Here is a 16,881-nt window from a genome sequence, read left to right as displayed (position 1 = left end):
GATTTTGAGCGGGAATTTGGAGAATATCGAGAAGGCATCGGGAATGTTCCAGAAATTTTGTGATTTGCAGAAAATTTAGGTTACATGTTACATTATCTGATTAACCTTACAATTTGCCACATTTTGGCTGTAAAATCTTTAAAAAATGTTGGAAACAAAAAAAGTTACAAAGTTTTGAAAAATTTAAAAATTTTCGAAAAAAATTCCCAAAAAAAATTTTTTCAAAAAATAATTTTTTTTGTATCATAACTTACTATTAATTTTGAAATCAAATTTGTATTTTTGATATATATTTTGCTAATTTTCCATCAATTTTCATTCTTTTTGCCATGTTTTTACCCTATTTCCCACGCTACTAAAACATTAGAGCATCATATCAAAAAATGACTCAAACTTTTCGATTTCTGACAGTTCAAAATGTTCTGATTCGTTTTCTGACCCAAATCTTTTACAATTATTAGTCATTGGTATGTCATTGATAGTGCCGATTGAGTAAATATTTGGAAATAGTGTGAGAAAATTGGACGGTGGTAGAGAAAAAGGGGAAATTTTCAATTTTCTGATCGAAACTCTGATTTTGTGATTCTAAAGGGCGGAAAATGACGATATTAGCGGAGATTATAAAATATTTATTAAAAAGCACCCAAAATTTCAACTTAATCGGTGAAAAAAAATTTTTGGACTAAAATTTTTTCGTGCTGAAAATTTTCAAATTTTTCAACAATGCCCGTATCACTTGAAAGCCCAGAAGCCCCACTTTTAAAGCCGAATATTTTTGGCTTTTTCCGTTACTTGCTCCGTGTTTCCCCTTACAATTGCTCCCGGAGCAACCCTATACGGTTTCTATTCGTGATTTTTTCTTTGCTATCGTTTTTGGCATTGATTTTCCGCGCTTATTGGATGTTTTTTCAGATTAGTTCTACGGTGAGTTTTAGTTTCAAAAAAATTTTCTCTCGGAAAAAGAAACTGTCAAAAAATTGTGGAAAAAATGTGAAAATTTTTTTAGAAAAATTTTTTTTTTGTAATTTTTTTGTCACAGTTTTTATTTCTGATTTTTGCTGTAAATTTTCAACATTTTGGCTAAAAATATATCTGAAAACATTGGAAATTGAAAAAGTTACAATTGTTTAAAATTTTAGGAAAAATTTTTTTTCAAAAATTTTCGAATGTATTTTTTATATTTTCACAGTTAACATTTTTATATAAAACAGCAAATTTGCAACATTTTGGCGCAAAAAATTATTCAGAAAAGTTGAAAATTGGTATAGTTACAAATGTTTAAGATTTTGGGAAAAAAATTTCCGAAATTTTTTTTTCAAATTTTCAAATATTATTTTGATATTTTTACAGTTAACATTTTTTTGAAATTTTCATTTTTTCAGATTTTATCCCTCGGCTGGGCTGAAAGAAACCTCTACGCCTTTATATCAATGGAATCCTTTTCCTGTGTCATTGCTCTTTACCGAATGACAACCGTCGGCTCACTGGAAAAATTCGAGCAAAGTTTGGCCAACTTGAAGAGAATGAGAGTAAGTTGCTCTCAAGAAATTTCCAAAAAAACCTAAAATTCAGGTCACTGGGTACCATGAGAGTCACGATGAGTACGGCAAGCTTCGGCTGAAAATTTTTCTTCTCAAAACTCCGATTCCTGTGTTTTTCATTGCCACTGCTATTTATTTGGTTGTTAAGCAAAAGATTATAGTTGATACGTAAGTTTTGGGGCTAGCACGAGAAATGCGCCAAGGCACCAAAATTGCGCCAAGGCACCAAATTTGCGTCAATAAACAAAATGTATGCTGAGACATGACTGCTCAAGTTTTAAAGCTCTACGTTAATTTTGAACCAAGTTATGATGGTTTAAAGTTTTAGGACTGACCGCGACGCGACCGCAACGCATCTCCTAAACATAGAAGCACTGTAACTTTGCTCAAACTTGCACTACAGTCTTGAAAATTCACCTGTAAACTTTGGATGTCATTGGCAATTATTTCTTGATTGCACCAATATTGCGTCAATGCACGAGAAATGCGCCAAGGCACCAGATATGCGCCAAGGCATCAGACTCACGACAATAATACCTTCGGACTTTCTATGTGCATTGTAAAAAGTTTCAGAGCTCTATGGCATTTGTGAGCAAAATTATTGTTGTTTGAAAATTTACCCGTGCGTCGCGGCTGCGTCGCGGTCGGAGTCAAAACTTTAAATATGCGTAACTTGGTTCATAGCTATCGTAGAGCTCTGAAATTTTTTGCACGTATTGAACTTAGCTTCTCCTATAATAAAATGAATTTCCAGCACAACTCACAACAACTGGTACTACTTTTTCGACGCAGGAGTCATGGCTCTTTGTGCATACGTGAACTTTCTTTTCCTGCCAATTCATGCATTAATACAAAATGCAATTGCTAGAGAATTCCATGTTTTCAATGAGGAATTGGAAGGTGCATCGAAGAATAAGGAATTGTTGGTAAGTGAAATTGCACCAGAAATGCGCCAAGGCACGAGAAATGCGCCAGTAGTCAAAAGGCTTGAAAAATTTGAAAATTTGACAAAAAATACTAAAATATCATGATGTGAAAATTTCAAGTCGTTAGAGTCATCTTGAGCAAAGTTATGTCTGTTTGAAGTTTCAAGAGGGGCCGCGACGCGACCGCAACGCACGTTGAAAATTTTAAGGGATCGTAACTTGGCTCAAAATTATTTTTGAGGCCTGAATTTTTATTTGACAGCTTAATGCTACATGATGATTATTTTAACACGGAAAAATGTGGATTTAGTATTTGCACCGAAAATGCGCCAAGGCACGAGAAATGCGCCAGCAATTTAATTTTGTGAGATTTACTAAATAGTGCAATGCATGGAAAATTGTGAAAGTTTCAAAGCTTCACGATCATTTTAAGCCAAGTTGTGGCCGTTTGAAGTTTCTGGTCTGACCGCGACGCGACCGCGTCGCATGGCCCAAACTTTGAATAGTTGTAACTTTGTTAAAAATGCTCCTAGGGCTCTGAAATTTTTTGTGTGAAGTATTTCATTTATTCTCAATCAGGTGATTTATTTTGGAAAGGAGCTTAAGAGTTCAAACGCGACGCGACCGTGTTGCACTCTGTAAACTTTAAACTGTTATAACTTTGCTCAAAATTGTCGTGGAGTCTCGAATTTTTTTACCCTATTCACAAAATTTTCTATTCACAAAATTTTCTGCAGTAAACTCTTGTTTCCAGAACCCTGCAATTTTCCAAACATTTGCCGACCGTCAGATCAAAATGTTCGAATACACAAATGCACTAACCACCCGGCTTAGTAAGTTGGAATTTTCCAGAAAAATCAATAATTCATTGAAATTTCAGTGCCTTTCATGAGTTCTGCTCCGTTTTTAATATTGACTGCTCTGGCTAATGTAACTTTTATTTTCACAAAGTGAGTTTTAAAGGCGAAATTATCTGAAAATCTAGTTTTTTTTCAGTTTGGGCTCCTTAATAGACACATACTACTACATTTGTATGATTGGATTAATGATTTGTTGCATTATAATTTCTTCTAATTTGATGTATCCACCAGCTTTGGTTCAAGAAGCGGTAAGTGTTCACTAACAAAACTTCCGTAACTCAGTTTATATGGCTCTGGGAGCTATGATATGCATTTTTTTGGAATCTGCGTAAAATTTTAAATTTGATGAACTAAAAGGTGTGAACTTTTAGAAAAAAAAATTTTTTTAAGATTTTGAAAATTTTCGAAAATATTTTTTTTGAACAATTTTTTTTGGAATTTTTTTTCAAAATTAGTAAATATTTTGATTTCTAAAACCAAAACTAGTAGAATTTTTTGAAATAAATCAATTTCCAGATGCTCCACACCTCCACAGTCCTTATGGACGACCAGTATGTCCATCATTCCAAAGATCCACAAATCTACACTACCTACCGCAGTATGGTGGATCGATCAATCAATAATCGCACAGTCAACCTAGTTGTCCAAATTTTCAGTGTGAATCGGAAAAATATTGAGAGAGCTTATTTTGTTATAACTAATATTGTGTTGCTTATGACCGTGTTTTATAATATTTTGGATAGACTTCCAGTTGTGAATTAATAAAAAGTTGATGTAAAAATTGCTTAAATATGTTTTAAAAAGTATCTACAGTTGTATTAAAAGATTTGAAAATTTTCGAAAAAAAAATTTAAAAAAAAATTTTTTTTTTTGAAAACTCGAATTTTTGGAAATTGTCTTTCTAAAATTTTGATTTTTAAAATTTTATCGATGTAAATTTTCATCCAGATTTCAAAAAATTGCGTTTCGTAGTTTTTGGAGCAATATGAACAAAGTTAGGGTAGTTTTGGTACCTGAAAATACTCTACATATCTAACCACTCCCGTTATCAAAGTGCATATTTCCGCCAATATCAAAGAACTTTTTCATCAACTATCAATGAGAATGTGGGAGGTTTATGGCTTCTTTGATGTATAATCTGATCAAAAACTTCTTCAAACACACATTTTTTCTACATTTTACCCATTATAAATAATTGCACGAGAATTGCGCCAACGCACGGAAAACGCGCAAAGACACGAGAAATGCGCCAACTATAACTATTTTATTGAATTTCGAATAAATAGTCGTCATAAAAAATTTCAAAACTCTAAGACAATTTTGAACATAGTTATGACCATTTTAAGTTTTATAGTGCGTTGCGGTCGCGTCGCGGCTGCTCTCAAATTCAAAGTGGCATAACTCACCTTAAAACGGTCCTAGAGAGTTGAAGTTTGAACAGTGGCCTTTTGGTCAAAATATTTATCTATATATTTGAAATTTTTGGTTTTGGACCTTGGCGCATTTCTCGTGCGTTGGCGCATTTCTCGTGAGTTGGCGCTCTTTCAGTGCGTTAGTGCAAATTGTTAAATGCGTTGTACTAAATGTTATTTCATAAAAACTTTAGAGTTCTAAGACAACTTTAAACAAAGTTACGGCCATTTGAAATTTTAAGGTTGCGTTGCGGTCGCGTCGCGGTTGCTCCCGAAAATTTAAAACGTCATAACTTTGCTCAAAATTATCCTAGAAATCAGAAATTTTAACTGTAAGATAAAACCAATAGTTTCTACCTTTGACAAGAGTTTGGCGCCCTGGCGCACTTCTCGTGCCTTGACGCTTTTTCCGTGCAGCCGCTCAATTTGTACTTTTTGTAGTTTCTGTTGTCTTCACAGGGCGACCCGATCAAAATAGAATACATTGATACGGTGATGGCCATCACGTTGTTCTTCTTTCTCCTTATCTGTAGTCTATTGATCAATAGCTTGGGGAGCGTGTGTTAGTGGCGGTGGTGGTGTGTTTATTATATATGTACTTTTAAAGAAGGTGATGCAAATTTGTGAAAAAATTTTAGTGTGAATTAATATTATTATGACTTTAAATTTTTTAGAAAACTTTGAAACCAAAAAAATTTTTTTTGAAAATTTTTTTTTGAAAAATTCCTAATCTCAAATTAACTTTTTCTAACATAATTTTACACAATTTGCTCACATTTCCAGCCTTTAGAGCACATAAAAACAGCACCTGCATGTGCGCTTTTATCCCCTTTTTCTCTAAATCTCCTCTATTCTGTTTTTTCTGTTTTTTTTCTGCTGTTATCCATTGATTTTTGATCAATTATGGGGGTTTTGAGTTTTTTTTTTGAAATAAAAATAGGTTTTTATTATTATTCTTCAATAAAAAATTTATTTAAAAAAATAATTTTTCAAAAAAAAATTTAATTTTTCTCTGAAAAATTTCAAAATTTCAAAAAAAATTTTTTTGCAAATTGATTTTTTTTTATGATTCTAGTATTATTTTCCTATTATTTTCATCATTTTTCCCCCGCAATTTTCCTTGATTTATCGATTTTTAGCATAAAAATGGTGCGTGGGAAGTGTATGGTGTGTGACTCCCCGAATGCTACAAACTACCATTTTGGAGCACAATCCTGCAAGGTAAGTGCTCAAAATGTTGGGAAATTAGGTTAATATATTTAAAATACACATTTAAAAATTTTCAACAAAAAAAAAAAAAAAATTTTCCAAATTTTCAAAAAAAATATTGAAAAATTATTGAAATATTTTCACCTTTCGAGACCCAATATTTCCAGGCTTGTGCTGCGTTTTTCCGTAGAAGTATTGCCATGGATCAGTGCTACGAGTGTCTCGGAGATGGGGTACATTCCTGCAAAATTGACCACAGTGAGCCAAATTTCTCCCCCCAAAAAAATTAAAACCTGAAAATTTAAGCTCTCCGCCTCAATTGCAGGCATTGTCGACTTAAAAAATGCCAAAAAGCAGGAATGATGAGGGATTGTGAGTTGATTTGTCGATGCACCATGATTGCGCCAGTGCACTAGAATTGCGTCAAGGCACTAGAATTGCGTCAAGACCTTGAAAATTGAATAAAGAAGCTACAGCTCAAATTTCAAGTCTCTAGCATCATTTTTAACAAAGTTACAACGTTTTGAAGTTTGTTAAGCGACCGCGATGCGACCGCAACGCCCTGTCCAAACTTCACTACTTTGTAACTTTGCTCAAAATTGTCCGTTAGGCTTGAAAATTTATTTGTGGACGTTGGAGAACATTTGCATTATGATTTTTAAATGCACCAAAAATGCGTCAACTCACGAAAAATGCGCCAAGACACGAAAAATGCGCCGACCCCCGAAGTCTTTGCGAATTGGACATTGGCCAATTTTACATAGAATATAAAAAATTTCAGAGCCTTAGCATCATTTTGAGCTTAGTTATGACGACTTGAAATTCTCCTCCCATCCGCGACGCGACCGCGACGCACCACCTAATTTTCAAACCTCCATAACTTTGTTCAAAATGATCGTCCAGGCCTGAAATTCAAACTCTAGTTTTGCAATGCAATGCTTCACATATTAAAGTTAATATAAATAGCCCGACCGCGACGCGACCGCAACGCACTGCCCTAATTTCAAACTTCTATAACTTTCCTCAAAATGCTCCTAGAGCTCTGATTTTTTTTTCAGTGGTTCAAGCAAAACGAGAAATCAAATCTGATAAAGGAAAAAACTCGAGAAATTCTTCACAATCCGAAGATTTTTTCTCTCCGCCACCTGAACAGCCAGGACCTTCAAATTGTAAGTTTCGAGAGTTTTCCACCAATTCAGAGCTAAATTTCCAGATTTCGATCAATTCCCATGGCAAGCATCGGAAAACGAAATGGATCCGTACCCATCGTCACCAAAAATACGGAAAATGAGTGAAAATCTGATGGGAATCGATGAGCTCCAGCAATTTATTCAAATTCCCGCCGGTGTCGACGATTTTCCGGATATTTTTACGGATTCTGATGAGATTCGATCGAGAATGACGTCGATATCAGAAGCTTCTGGTGAATTTTAAATTTGTTAGAAAGAAGATTTTGAAAAAATAAAAAATAATTTTTTTTCAGTTTTGGACAAATTTTTTTTTTTCAAAAAATGAATTTTTCAAGAAAAATTTTTTAATTAGACTTATCTAAACTCAAATTTTATCCTGAGCTTAAAAATGTGCATATTTAAATTTTTCCTACACAACTAACAAAGTTACGGTAGGTTTTGTATCTGGGAAGAATTTCGAAGTTATCGGAAATATGTCATGATTATACTTAAATTAACCGGAATTTAGTGCTGAATTTGAGGAATATTAGATTCAGACAACCTATAAACTAGTTTTCAGGAAATTTATAATTTTTGAAACTTTCGAAAAACATTTTTTTTTGAAATTTTGGAAAAAAAATTGTTTTCGAAAAAATTTTTTAATAAGAAATATTCCAAAAATATACTCAAATTATCCGGAAAATCATGAAAAATTCAAAATTTTATGTTTCGAAGCATTTCCAGCACTAAAACCCTTCGAAATTTTCAGCCTACGTCACTGGAATGGAGGAAGAAGAGAGGTTATTCGGATTGGCCGGTCTTTACACGGAGCAAGTGATTAATTTGAATATGCGTAGGCGGATAACATATACCGACAGGCTTTTAGGATCAGTTTTCGATGCTCCGTGTGTTTGTGTGAGTTTTTGAGTATTTTTTAAGGAATTTGTTTTTTTCAAAATTTCAAAAAAAAAATTTTTTTTTTCGAACATTTTAAAAATTGCAAATTTTCCGAAAACTAGTTTTTTAGGCTGTATGAACTCATATTTTTTGAATTCAGCACATAATCCCAGTCATTTTTCGTATAATCATGACATATTTCTGATAAACTTGAAATTTCGGATCACTGTGTTAGTCCAGCTGCAAAAAAAACTACAGTAACCCTGTCAGGTTTCTGTTGGCACTTTTCATATGCTGGTTTTCAAATTTGGAATAAAATTTGGGTTCGAATAAGTGTAATTTTGTAGTGTTTCAGAACAATTTTTTTTTTGAAAAATTCAAAAAAAAATTTTTTTTTTTTGAAAAATTGAGATTTTAGTAAATAAATTTTTTAATTAAAAATTGTTGATGTTTCTGTTTGAAAATCTCTCAAAATACGAGCTTCAGAAGCTTAATCTGAAAGTTTTCCAATTTTTCGTTTTTTCAGCCGTACGACAAAGCTGATCTGAAACTATTCGACCATCGGACCTATCGGCAGAAGAATCGGAATGATTATACAATGATTTTAGATTATATCAATCGATTTCCAGAATTCGAGAGTTTGTCCAAGTCGGAGAAGGTGGGAACTTTTTTTTTTGGAAAAAAATTTCAAAAAAAAATTTTTTTTCGTCCAATTTCTAATTTTCACCAAAGTGCTATACCCCGATAAACCGATTCAAAATTAGAAAAAAAAAACATTTTCTACTGTATTTTTAAGTCCTTAACCCGTTTTTCTTAGCTAAAACTGTCCAAAACTTCAAATTTCCTTCCAGACCGTCCTATTTCGAACCGCCGCCGCAGTCGACGTGCTTTTGGACCAATCCTATTATAGTCAAGTGTATGTGTAAAAATGGAATCCGGGCAGGACTAATGGCCAAAAAAACTACTCTTAGGATACTAAACTGACCAATGAAACTTTTCAAAAAATAATGAAACTTTTCAAAAAATTTGGATTTTTTTAAATTTCGAATTTTTTTTTTCCAAAAAAAATTTAACTTGTATCTGATGTTTAATCTAGTTTAGCATTGGAATGACCGTAGTTCAAATTTAATACTTAAAAAAACCCTACTACTTCCAGAATCTTCCCGACAGAAGATGTGCTAGTCACCGCAAATGGCGAGTACCTTCCAATGAATCCAATGCCGAAGGTCGAAAATCAAAGGGACAGCGGGAATTTCCATTCGGATGAGGATTACGATAGGTTCAAGTCGGTGAAAAACCCCGTCAAGCTCTGCATATCAAGCTCCATTTTTTGCAGAATGCTCACTTCGATGAAGGTCCGGCAGTGGCTTCATGTTTGTGAACCGATGAAAAAACTGGACATGTCGCTGGCCGAGTTTTCATTGTTCAAAGCTCTGACTATCTGGCACTATAGTGAGTTCAAGCCTAAGCCTAGGCCTAAGCTAAAGTCTAAGCCTAAGCCTAAGCTTGAATCTACTCCCAATTATAAGCTTTAGCCTTCGCTTAAACCTAAGCCTAAGCGTAAGCCTAAGCCTACACTTAAGTTTAAACTTAAGCCTAAACCTAAATCAAAACCTAAGCCTAAGCTAAAGCCTAAACATAAGCCTAAGCCTGCGCTTAAGCCTAACCCTGAGAATAAGCCTAAGCCTAAGCCTAGGCCTAAACCTAAGCCTAAGCCTAAACCTAAGCCTAAGCCTAAGCCTAACACCCCCTATTCCAGACTACTACAAACTACAGTGTACCGGCAAGCAAATATGCTCCAGACAACGAGATGACATTTTCCGAACTCTTCTACTAATTTGTGATGACGAGGGTCATGACAGCGCACTTATCCGTGCATCGGAAATTGTACTGGCAGTGGGGATCGCAATGGCCGAGGTTCACGAAATGGTGACGTCATATATAGAGATTACGGTGTACGATGTGTTGGATGATCCGATTTTGAAGGATATGCTCAAGTTTCAGTATTGATTTGTTTTCTTTTTTGTTATTGTGATGTTACCGGTCTTGTAAATGTGAGTTAATAAATTTGTTCTCAAAATTCCATGTCGATGCACCATGATTGCGCCAATACACGAGAATTGCGCCAAGGCACCAAAATGATGTCAAGGAAGCACTTATACTTTCTAATCTAAATAGTAAAAATTTCAGAGCTCTAGGACCATTTTAGGCCAAGTTATGGAGCTTTGAAGTTAGCATGATAGCCGCGACGCGACCGCAACGCAGCCACACTTCAGTGAATCCTAACGTTCAGTTGACTAATTCAAATACTTGACAAAAATTTTAGAGCTCTGCGATAAGTTTGAGCCAAGTTATGACTGTTTAAAACTTTCGGCGTGCGCTGCGGTCGCGTCGCGGCTGCCCCATAAATTTCAAAACGTCATAACTTGGTTCAAAGTGGTCCGATTGGCTTGAAATTTTTGCAGTATACTATTATTATTACTCGCTACCTATTTCACATTAATTCAGACATTTTGCTAAAAAAAATTGGATTCCCGGAAAACCTGCTCCCCGTCGATCAAAGTTGCATCGTAGATCATGAAAGTTGTTTGTTTCCTTTCTGTTATCACAGACACGTAGCCGTCGATTGTCAAAACTCCTTATCACACCCTTCGTCCCGAATGGCAGAGGAGGAGATCATTGGAAAAAAAAATTATGGCAGCGTGGCGTGGAAGAGCAGGCCCATTAAAATATTGCGATCAACTTTTTATGGTAAATGTCAAAAGATCGGCAACTTGTTGAGTTGTTATTGTAAAGTTCTGTTTTAGATCTTTAAACTGCTGGAAATTTCGGGATTTTCTTGGTCTTGGCTTAAAAATTCGCGTTTTTTGGAAAAATATCCCATCTGTTGTGAAGATCTGCAGTTTTTTGGATTTTTCATTAGATTTTAAATGAAATTTCTATGATTCGTGTTCAGAATTACTCAAATTCATGCCAAACGTCAGATAACACTATAAAAACCAACAAGTCAGAAATTCGTCACTTTGCCGTGCAAATAGTGACTCATAATACCCTCAATTGCAATGAAAGTGTGGTTTTTCCCAACTTTTTCCACAATTTTTTACAACTTCTATGTGTTTTGGGTTAAAGTTTAGTTTCAGAGCTATTTTGGTTGTCAAATTGACTTTTTACTTCGAAAAAGTGGGAAAAACTAACATTTCTTGGTAGAAATCGACTTTTTGTCCACTTTTCAACGCGTACTATTGATTTTTGTAGAAATTCAGAAACCTCCGGCAAGTTTCCGGACTAAAATGGATTTTCCGGGACCCTTGTGCCAACTTCTCGAAGAATTTAAAGAAAAATTCGGTTTTTCTCGCAAAAAAAAACAGATTTATATATAGTTATACTAGAAATAAACTACTAGAAATCGGTTCTGGAGCCGATTTTTCAGAATTCCGTTCAATTTTTTGAGAAATTCAGAGCCTTCAGGCAATTTCTCTAAGAATCGTGAGAGTTTTCCGGTATAAATGGGATTTCCGAGGTTTTTGAAGAAATTCAGAGCTCCTCGGGGCAATTTCTCTGAAAATTCTCCGAAAATACCGGTTTACAATGGAATTTCCAAGGAATTTCTCGAAAACACACATTTTTCCCGTTTTTCAATGGAAAAAATCAACAAAACTACTAGAAATCGGTTCTGCAGCCGATTTTCGAGCATTCGTCTTGATGTTTTGTGAAATTCAGAGCCTTCCGGCAAATTTCCAGTGAGAATTGCCAAAAATCTCCTTTTTAAAATGATATTCGCCGTGTTTCTCTCGAAAGAGTACAACTTTTGGCATAGAAATTGATTTTCCCGTGCTTTTCTGAACTTTCTACTGATTTTAAAAAAAAATCCCAGGAATTTGGGCAATTTTCCGTGAGAATTGTCTGAAAATCCCGTTCTAAACCGGAATTTTCAGTCGAAATCGCGTATTCAGCTCGACCAATCGGTGTAATTTGTGCAAACACCGTCACGCGCAAATGCAGACATTTTTGCACGCGGAATTCTCATTAAAATGCAATTCTCATTAATTTGTCAGCGAAAAGCAATAAAACCTCAACCACCAGATGCAGTTTTTGATTTATTCACGTCTTTTTCTTCTCGTTGCCACGATTCGGGTAACCGTTCCCGGAAACTTTGTCACGTGGGGCCACTCTATATTCTCGGAGCAATCGTAAAACTACATCAAAATTTGATAAGGAAGAGGAAAAACGAGTGGCAGCGGCAGAATGACCGATAATCAATTATGGAGAGAGAAAAACCTGCTGATGGCACATTTTTCGAATAGTTTTGCGGTTTTTGGTTTCGGAACGTGGGGCGGAAATTGCTCCCGAATGCTGAAAATGTACAGGAACTGGAAAAAAGTCAAGGATCTTAAAAATTAGGCTGCCTGTATGAATTCCACGACAGTATGCTGTGAAATGCTTGAAATTTCAAGTCAAAGGCCCAAAAAATATCAAAGTTTCAGGAAAATTGAGGAAACATCGATTTTCGATGTTTTTCCGGAAAAACTATCCAGATTTGAAGCTTTTTCTCCTAATTTTCCCGGTTTTTTTTGAGAAAAAGTCAAAAACTCGAATTTTGAAGCCAGAAGATTGTCAGGAAACGGAAATTTCTGACAAAATTGCTCAAACTCCTGAATTTTCCACCGGAAACCTTCAAAAAGTGTAGTTGGTACTTCAAAAACCAGTTCAATTGCAGCAAATTAAGAACATTATAGAGATAAGGAGTATTAATTGTTGGTGCAAATAATGAATTATAACCACCATTGCAAGATTGAATGATCACATGATATTTGGAAAACTAGAAAACTAGTATTTCGAATTTCCAACAAAAAAAAGGTGTTAAGAGCACCATTAAAAGTTTGCCATCATCTTTGGAAATGCCACAGGCTCATAAAATAGCAGTTTTGGGTGTGGCTCTTCAGAAAACACAGTTTGGAGTTTTTAGGGGCAGTTGGGAAAGGTCGGCGGGTGCTGAAAGCTCCGAAAGCCCAATCAGAGCTGCTGAATTTGGTTAAAATCTGGAAAACCAGGAATCTAACACCTTGAAGCAACCCAGTGCTGCTCAGAGCTCTTGAGGGCAGCTAAAGCCAGTTGGGAGCTTCTAGAGGCCCATAGAAGCTTATCGGACCAATAGGGAGCTGCTAGAAGCCGTGCTCGTCGGAGCTGCTAAAATCTGCTAGGAGCCACTGGGAACTCACAAAGGACTTGAGGCCTATTAGAATAGTACAGGGCTCAGTAGAAGCAAATTAAATCCTTTAGAAAGCTTGCTTGAACTCCTAGGTCAGGCTGGAAGCTTCTAGAGACATTTATGAGCTGTTGGAGGCAATTGGAAGATTTCAGCAGTCGGGCTTTTCGGAATCACTAAGAGCTCGTGAAGGCACTTTAGATCTGCTAGACGATCACAAGGCTTACTAAAAGCAAATTGAAGCCTTCAGAAAGCTTGCTGGGCGCCTAGGCCAGGCTTTGAACTCCTAGGTCAGGCTGGTAGCTTCTAGAAGTACTTGGAAGGGTCTAGGACTAGTTGGAAGCCGCTAGAAATGTCTATGATCTAACTGAAACAATTAGAAAATTTTAGCAATCAGGCTGCTCGGAGCCACTTGAAGCTTATTGGAAGCAGTTAAACGTTCCAGAAAAGGTCAGTGTCCAAAGGTCAGGCTCTTTTTCGGTATGCTAGAACCTACCGAGACCCGAAAAATCACAAAAACCTCCAACTTCTCACACAAAACCCTTCAGTGAACTACTATAATACAATCAGCTGAAAATTTGAAAATTTTGAAAATTAATCAAATGCTGATGCTCAACAGCTGTCAGACTTCATCACCTCTCCTATTACCTCCCCAAATATTACATCACTCTGACAATCATCGTCCCAAATTTTCACGTTTCTCCTTCTCCGGGTGTCTTATCTCGATCTCTCACTTCTCCAAACATCATCAAAACTTTTAATTGCCTCCCGTGTCAAAATGGGCGGAGTCAAACTTAAGGGAGGCGGAGCCTAAAAAAAGCTTATAAAATGGGGCGGAGGAGGACGGTGATTATCAAAATTTTCGGGGCTTTTTCTCGATTTTACTTCTAAAATCCCTCTTAACTTTGAATTTCGAGTAAAATTCTGAAAATTCTGAAAATTCCAGAACCTAAACAATGACGGTGCACCATCATCATCACACCCACCACGTGTCGCTTCACAAGATCAGTGAGTTTTCGGCGCTTCCTGCCAAAGATCATTCTTATCAGTGAAATTACCGAAAAAATTAGAAAATTTCGGAAATGTTTGCCAACACAACACAACTGACATGTTATCAGTTGTAGTTTCTTAGTATCACCTACGGTAGTCAAAGATCATGATAATTTTCAGAGAAGCTCTTCTCGAAGCACTCCTCGCACGGGCATAAGCTCACTCGGGATGAAGCTCGCTCGGCGCTCCACGATATTGAGCACCTGGCCAAGGAGCTCCACTTCCAGAAGGTCTTTGATCATCATGCTCATGATGGACACATCTCATTGAAAGGTTGGTCCGGAGCTTTGGAATCTCTTAATAAACAGGAATATTTCAGGATTCCTGAGCTTCATCTCCCCACACCACGGTCACCATACCCATCATGCTCACGGAGCCCATCCAGGCCACCACGAGGTCCACCACCACCATCACCATGTGAAGGCTCAGGACTCGAGCAGCTCCAGCTCCTCCTCCAGCAGCAGCTCGAGCTCCAGCTCCTCCAGCTCATCCTCATCCTCTTCCTCTTCGTCTGAATCCGAGGACGAGAAGCACCACCACAAGAAGCACGCCAAGAAGCATCTTAAGAAGCATCACAAGAAGGCCGAGTCTAGCTCTTCCAGCTCATCCAGCTCCTCGAGCTCCAGCTCAAGCTCCTCTTCCAGCTCCTCATCTGAGTCCGAAGACGAGAAGCATCACCATAAGAAGCATGCCAAGAAGCATCTGAAGAAGCATCACAAGAAGGCTGAGAGCTCTTCCAGCAGCTCATCGTCAAGCTCCTCTAGCTCCAGCTCCTCCAGCTCGTCTTCTTCGTCGTCGGAGTCCGAAGACGAGAAGCATCACCACAAGAAGCATGCCGTGAAGAAGCATCACAAGAAGGCCGAGTCTAGCTCGTCCAGCAGCTCGAGCTCGAGCTCCTCCAGCTCCTCTTCCTCATCCGAGGATGAGAAGCACCATCACAAGAAGCACGCCGCCAAGAAGCACGTGAAGCATCACAAGAAGGCCGCTTCCAGCTCCAGCTCTTCCAGCAGCTCCTCTTCCTCTTCCAGTTCTTCTTCATCGTCTTCTTCCTCGGAATCTGAAGACGAGAAGAAGAAGAAGAAGGTGCATCACAAGAAGAGCCACGGAAAGAAGCATCACAAGAAGGCCGCGAGCTCTTCTAGCTCTAGCTCTTCCTCCAGCTCCAGCTCCAGCTCCTCATCTTCCTCAGAATCTGAGGACGAGAAGAAGCACGCTCCAGCCCATCATGAGCACCACGAGCACAAGGATGGAGCTCATCACGAGCACAAGGAAGGAGAGCACCATGAGCACGCAGCTCATCACGACGAGCACGGAGTCCACCACAGACATCATGGAGAGCACCATGGGACCCACCACTCCCCAGCTCATCACGGGGAACATGGGACCCACCACGGACACCATGGAGAGCACCACCATGCTCCAGCTCATCATGGACACCACGAATCCCATGGACACGGACATCACTCCCCAGCCCACCACGGACATCATGGGGAGCACCACCATGCTCCAGCTCATCACGGACATCATGGAGAGCACCACCATGCTCCAGCACACCATGGACACCACGGGGAACATGGGACCCACCACGGACACCACGGATCCCATCACTCCCCAGCTCACCACGGACATCATGGGGAGCACCACCATGCTCCAGCACACCACGGACACCACGGGGAACATGGGACCCACCACGGACATCATGGAGAGCACCACCATGCTCCAGCACACCATGGACACCACGGGGAACATGGGACCCACCACGGACACCACGGATCCCATCACTCCCCAGCTCACCACGGACATCATGGGGAGCACCACCATGCTCCAGCTCATCACGGACACCACGGACACCACGGATCTCACGGAGTTCATCACGGACACCACGAATCCCATGGGCATGGTCACCACGCACCGGCTCACCACGGACACCATGGGGAGCATGGAGTTCATCACGGACATCATGGAGCAGGCTACGGAGCTCACCATGGACACCACGGAGCCCACCACCACCACGCCCCACACCATGAGCATCACGAACACCATGGAGATCATCACCACGGATCTCACGGAGTCCATCACGGACACCACGGAACCCACCACTCCCTAGCACATCACGGACATCACGGAGGTCATGGGACCCACCACGGAGCCCATCACTCCCCGGCTCACCACGGACACCACGGAGCCCACCACGAGCACGGAGCCCATCACGGAGCCCACCACGGACACCATGACGACAAGGAGAACCACCACCATCATGGACACCATTCGAAGCATTCAAAGAAGCAGCACACGAAGAAGTCACATAAGAAGAGCCACTAGACGGGCGGTCGATGAGCTTCTGCTCGCCACAATTGATGCGTCACTGCATTACATGTACTTTTTGGATAAATCCTGAACAGCCTTTTTTTTTTGTTTGTATCGATTTTTCTAGCGAATTTGTAATTTTTTGTACCAATTTTTCCGTGTCGAATAAATTAATTTCATTGTGTTTAGTGGAGAAAAACGAAGAAAAAAAACATGAAAAATTGCGATAGCAGCGCCCAAATCTTGTAGTTTGTAGTTTTAGCAGCGCCCAAACTCACTTTTTCTTCATTTTTCCAATTTTTTG

General features: G+C 38.4%; 3 protein-coding genes and 1 non-coding gene across 5 annotated transcripts; 3 read left to right on the top strand and 1 right to left on the bottom strand.

Annotated features, from left to right (window-relative positions):
- Positions 1–597: 597 nt before the first annotated feature.
- srr-2 (Gustatory receptor) lies at positions 598–4,107 on the top strand. Its single transcript, NM_075334.3, has 8 exons — positions 598–924; positions 1,383–1,529; positions 1,573–1,709; positions 2,296–2,467; positions 3,222–3,300; positions 3,348–3,417; positions 3,464–3,575; positions 3,844–4,107. The coding sequence occupies exons 1-8, from the start codon at positions 724–726 to the stop codon at positions 4,087–4,089; spliced, it is 1,164 nt and encodes a 387-aa protein (NP_507735.1). The 5' UTR covers positions 598–723; the 3' UTR covers positions 4,090–4,107.
- Positions 4,108–5,878: 1,771 nt separating this feature from the next.
- On the top strand, positions 5,879–10,088 carry nhr-79 (the record flags this gene model as incomplete). 2 transcript variants are annotated; one of them, NM_075333.10, is made up of 11 exons in its annotated part: positions 5,879–5,960; positions 6,116–6,206; positions 6,255–6,320; positions 7,007–7,117; positions 7,162–7,371; positions 7,887–8,032; positions 8,541–8,672; positions 8,866–8,930; positions 9,171–9,299; positions 9,351–9,466; positions 9,774–10,088. In NM_075333.10, 11 exons carry the CDS (start codon positions 5,886–5,888, stop codon positions 10,022–10,024), a joined length of 1,392 nt encoding a protein of 463 aa, NP_507734.4. In that variant the 3' UTR covers positions 10,025–10,088. The 2 variants fall into 2 exon arrangements, with proteins under 2 accessions (NP_507734.4, NP_001360177.1); NM_001373193.1 differs by lacking the exon at positions 8,866–8,930 and having other exon boundaries at positions 5,886–5,960.
- T26H2.15 lies at positions 9,706–9,759 on the bottom strand. Its single transcript, NR_070220.1, has one exon. It is a non-coding gene; the product is annotated as an Unclassified non-coding RNA T26H2.15 (non-coding RNA).
- Positions 10,089–14,166: 4,078 nt separating the features above from the next.
- Positions 14,167–16,761, top strand: Y39B6A.1 (Histidine-rich glycoprotein-like). Its single transcript, NM_171608.7, has 3 exons — positions 14,167–14,228; positions 14,391–14,543; positions 14,590–16,761. Exons 1-3 carry the CDS (start codon positions 14,177–14,179, stop codon positions 16,590–16,592), a joined length of 2,208 nt encoding a protein of 735 aa, NP_741698.1. The 5' UTR covers positions 14,167–14,176; the 3' UTR covers positions 16,593–16,761.
- Positions 16,762–16,881: the final 120 nt, after the last annotated feature.

The sequence above is a fragment of the Caenorhabditis elegans genome, chromosome V (genome assembly GCF_000002985.6).
Source record: "Caenorhabditis elegans chromosome V".
Taxonomy (NCBI): Eukaryota; Metazoa; Nematoda; class Chromadorea; order Rhabditida; family Rhabditidae; genus Caenorhabditis; species Caenorhabditis elegans.
Note: the sequence above shows the minus strand (reverse complement) of the source record. Positions and strands in the feature narration are given on the sequence as shown.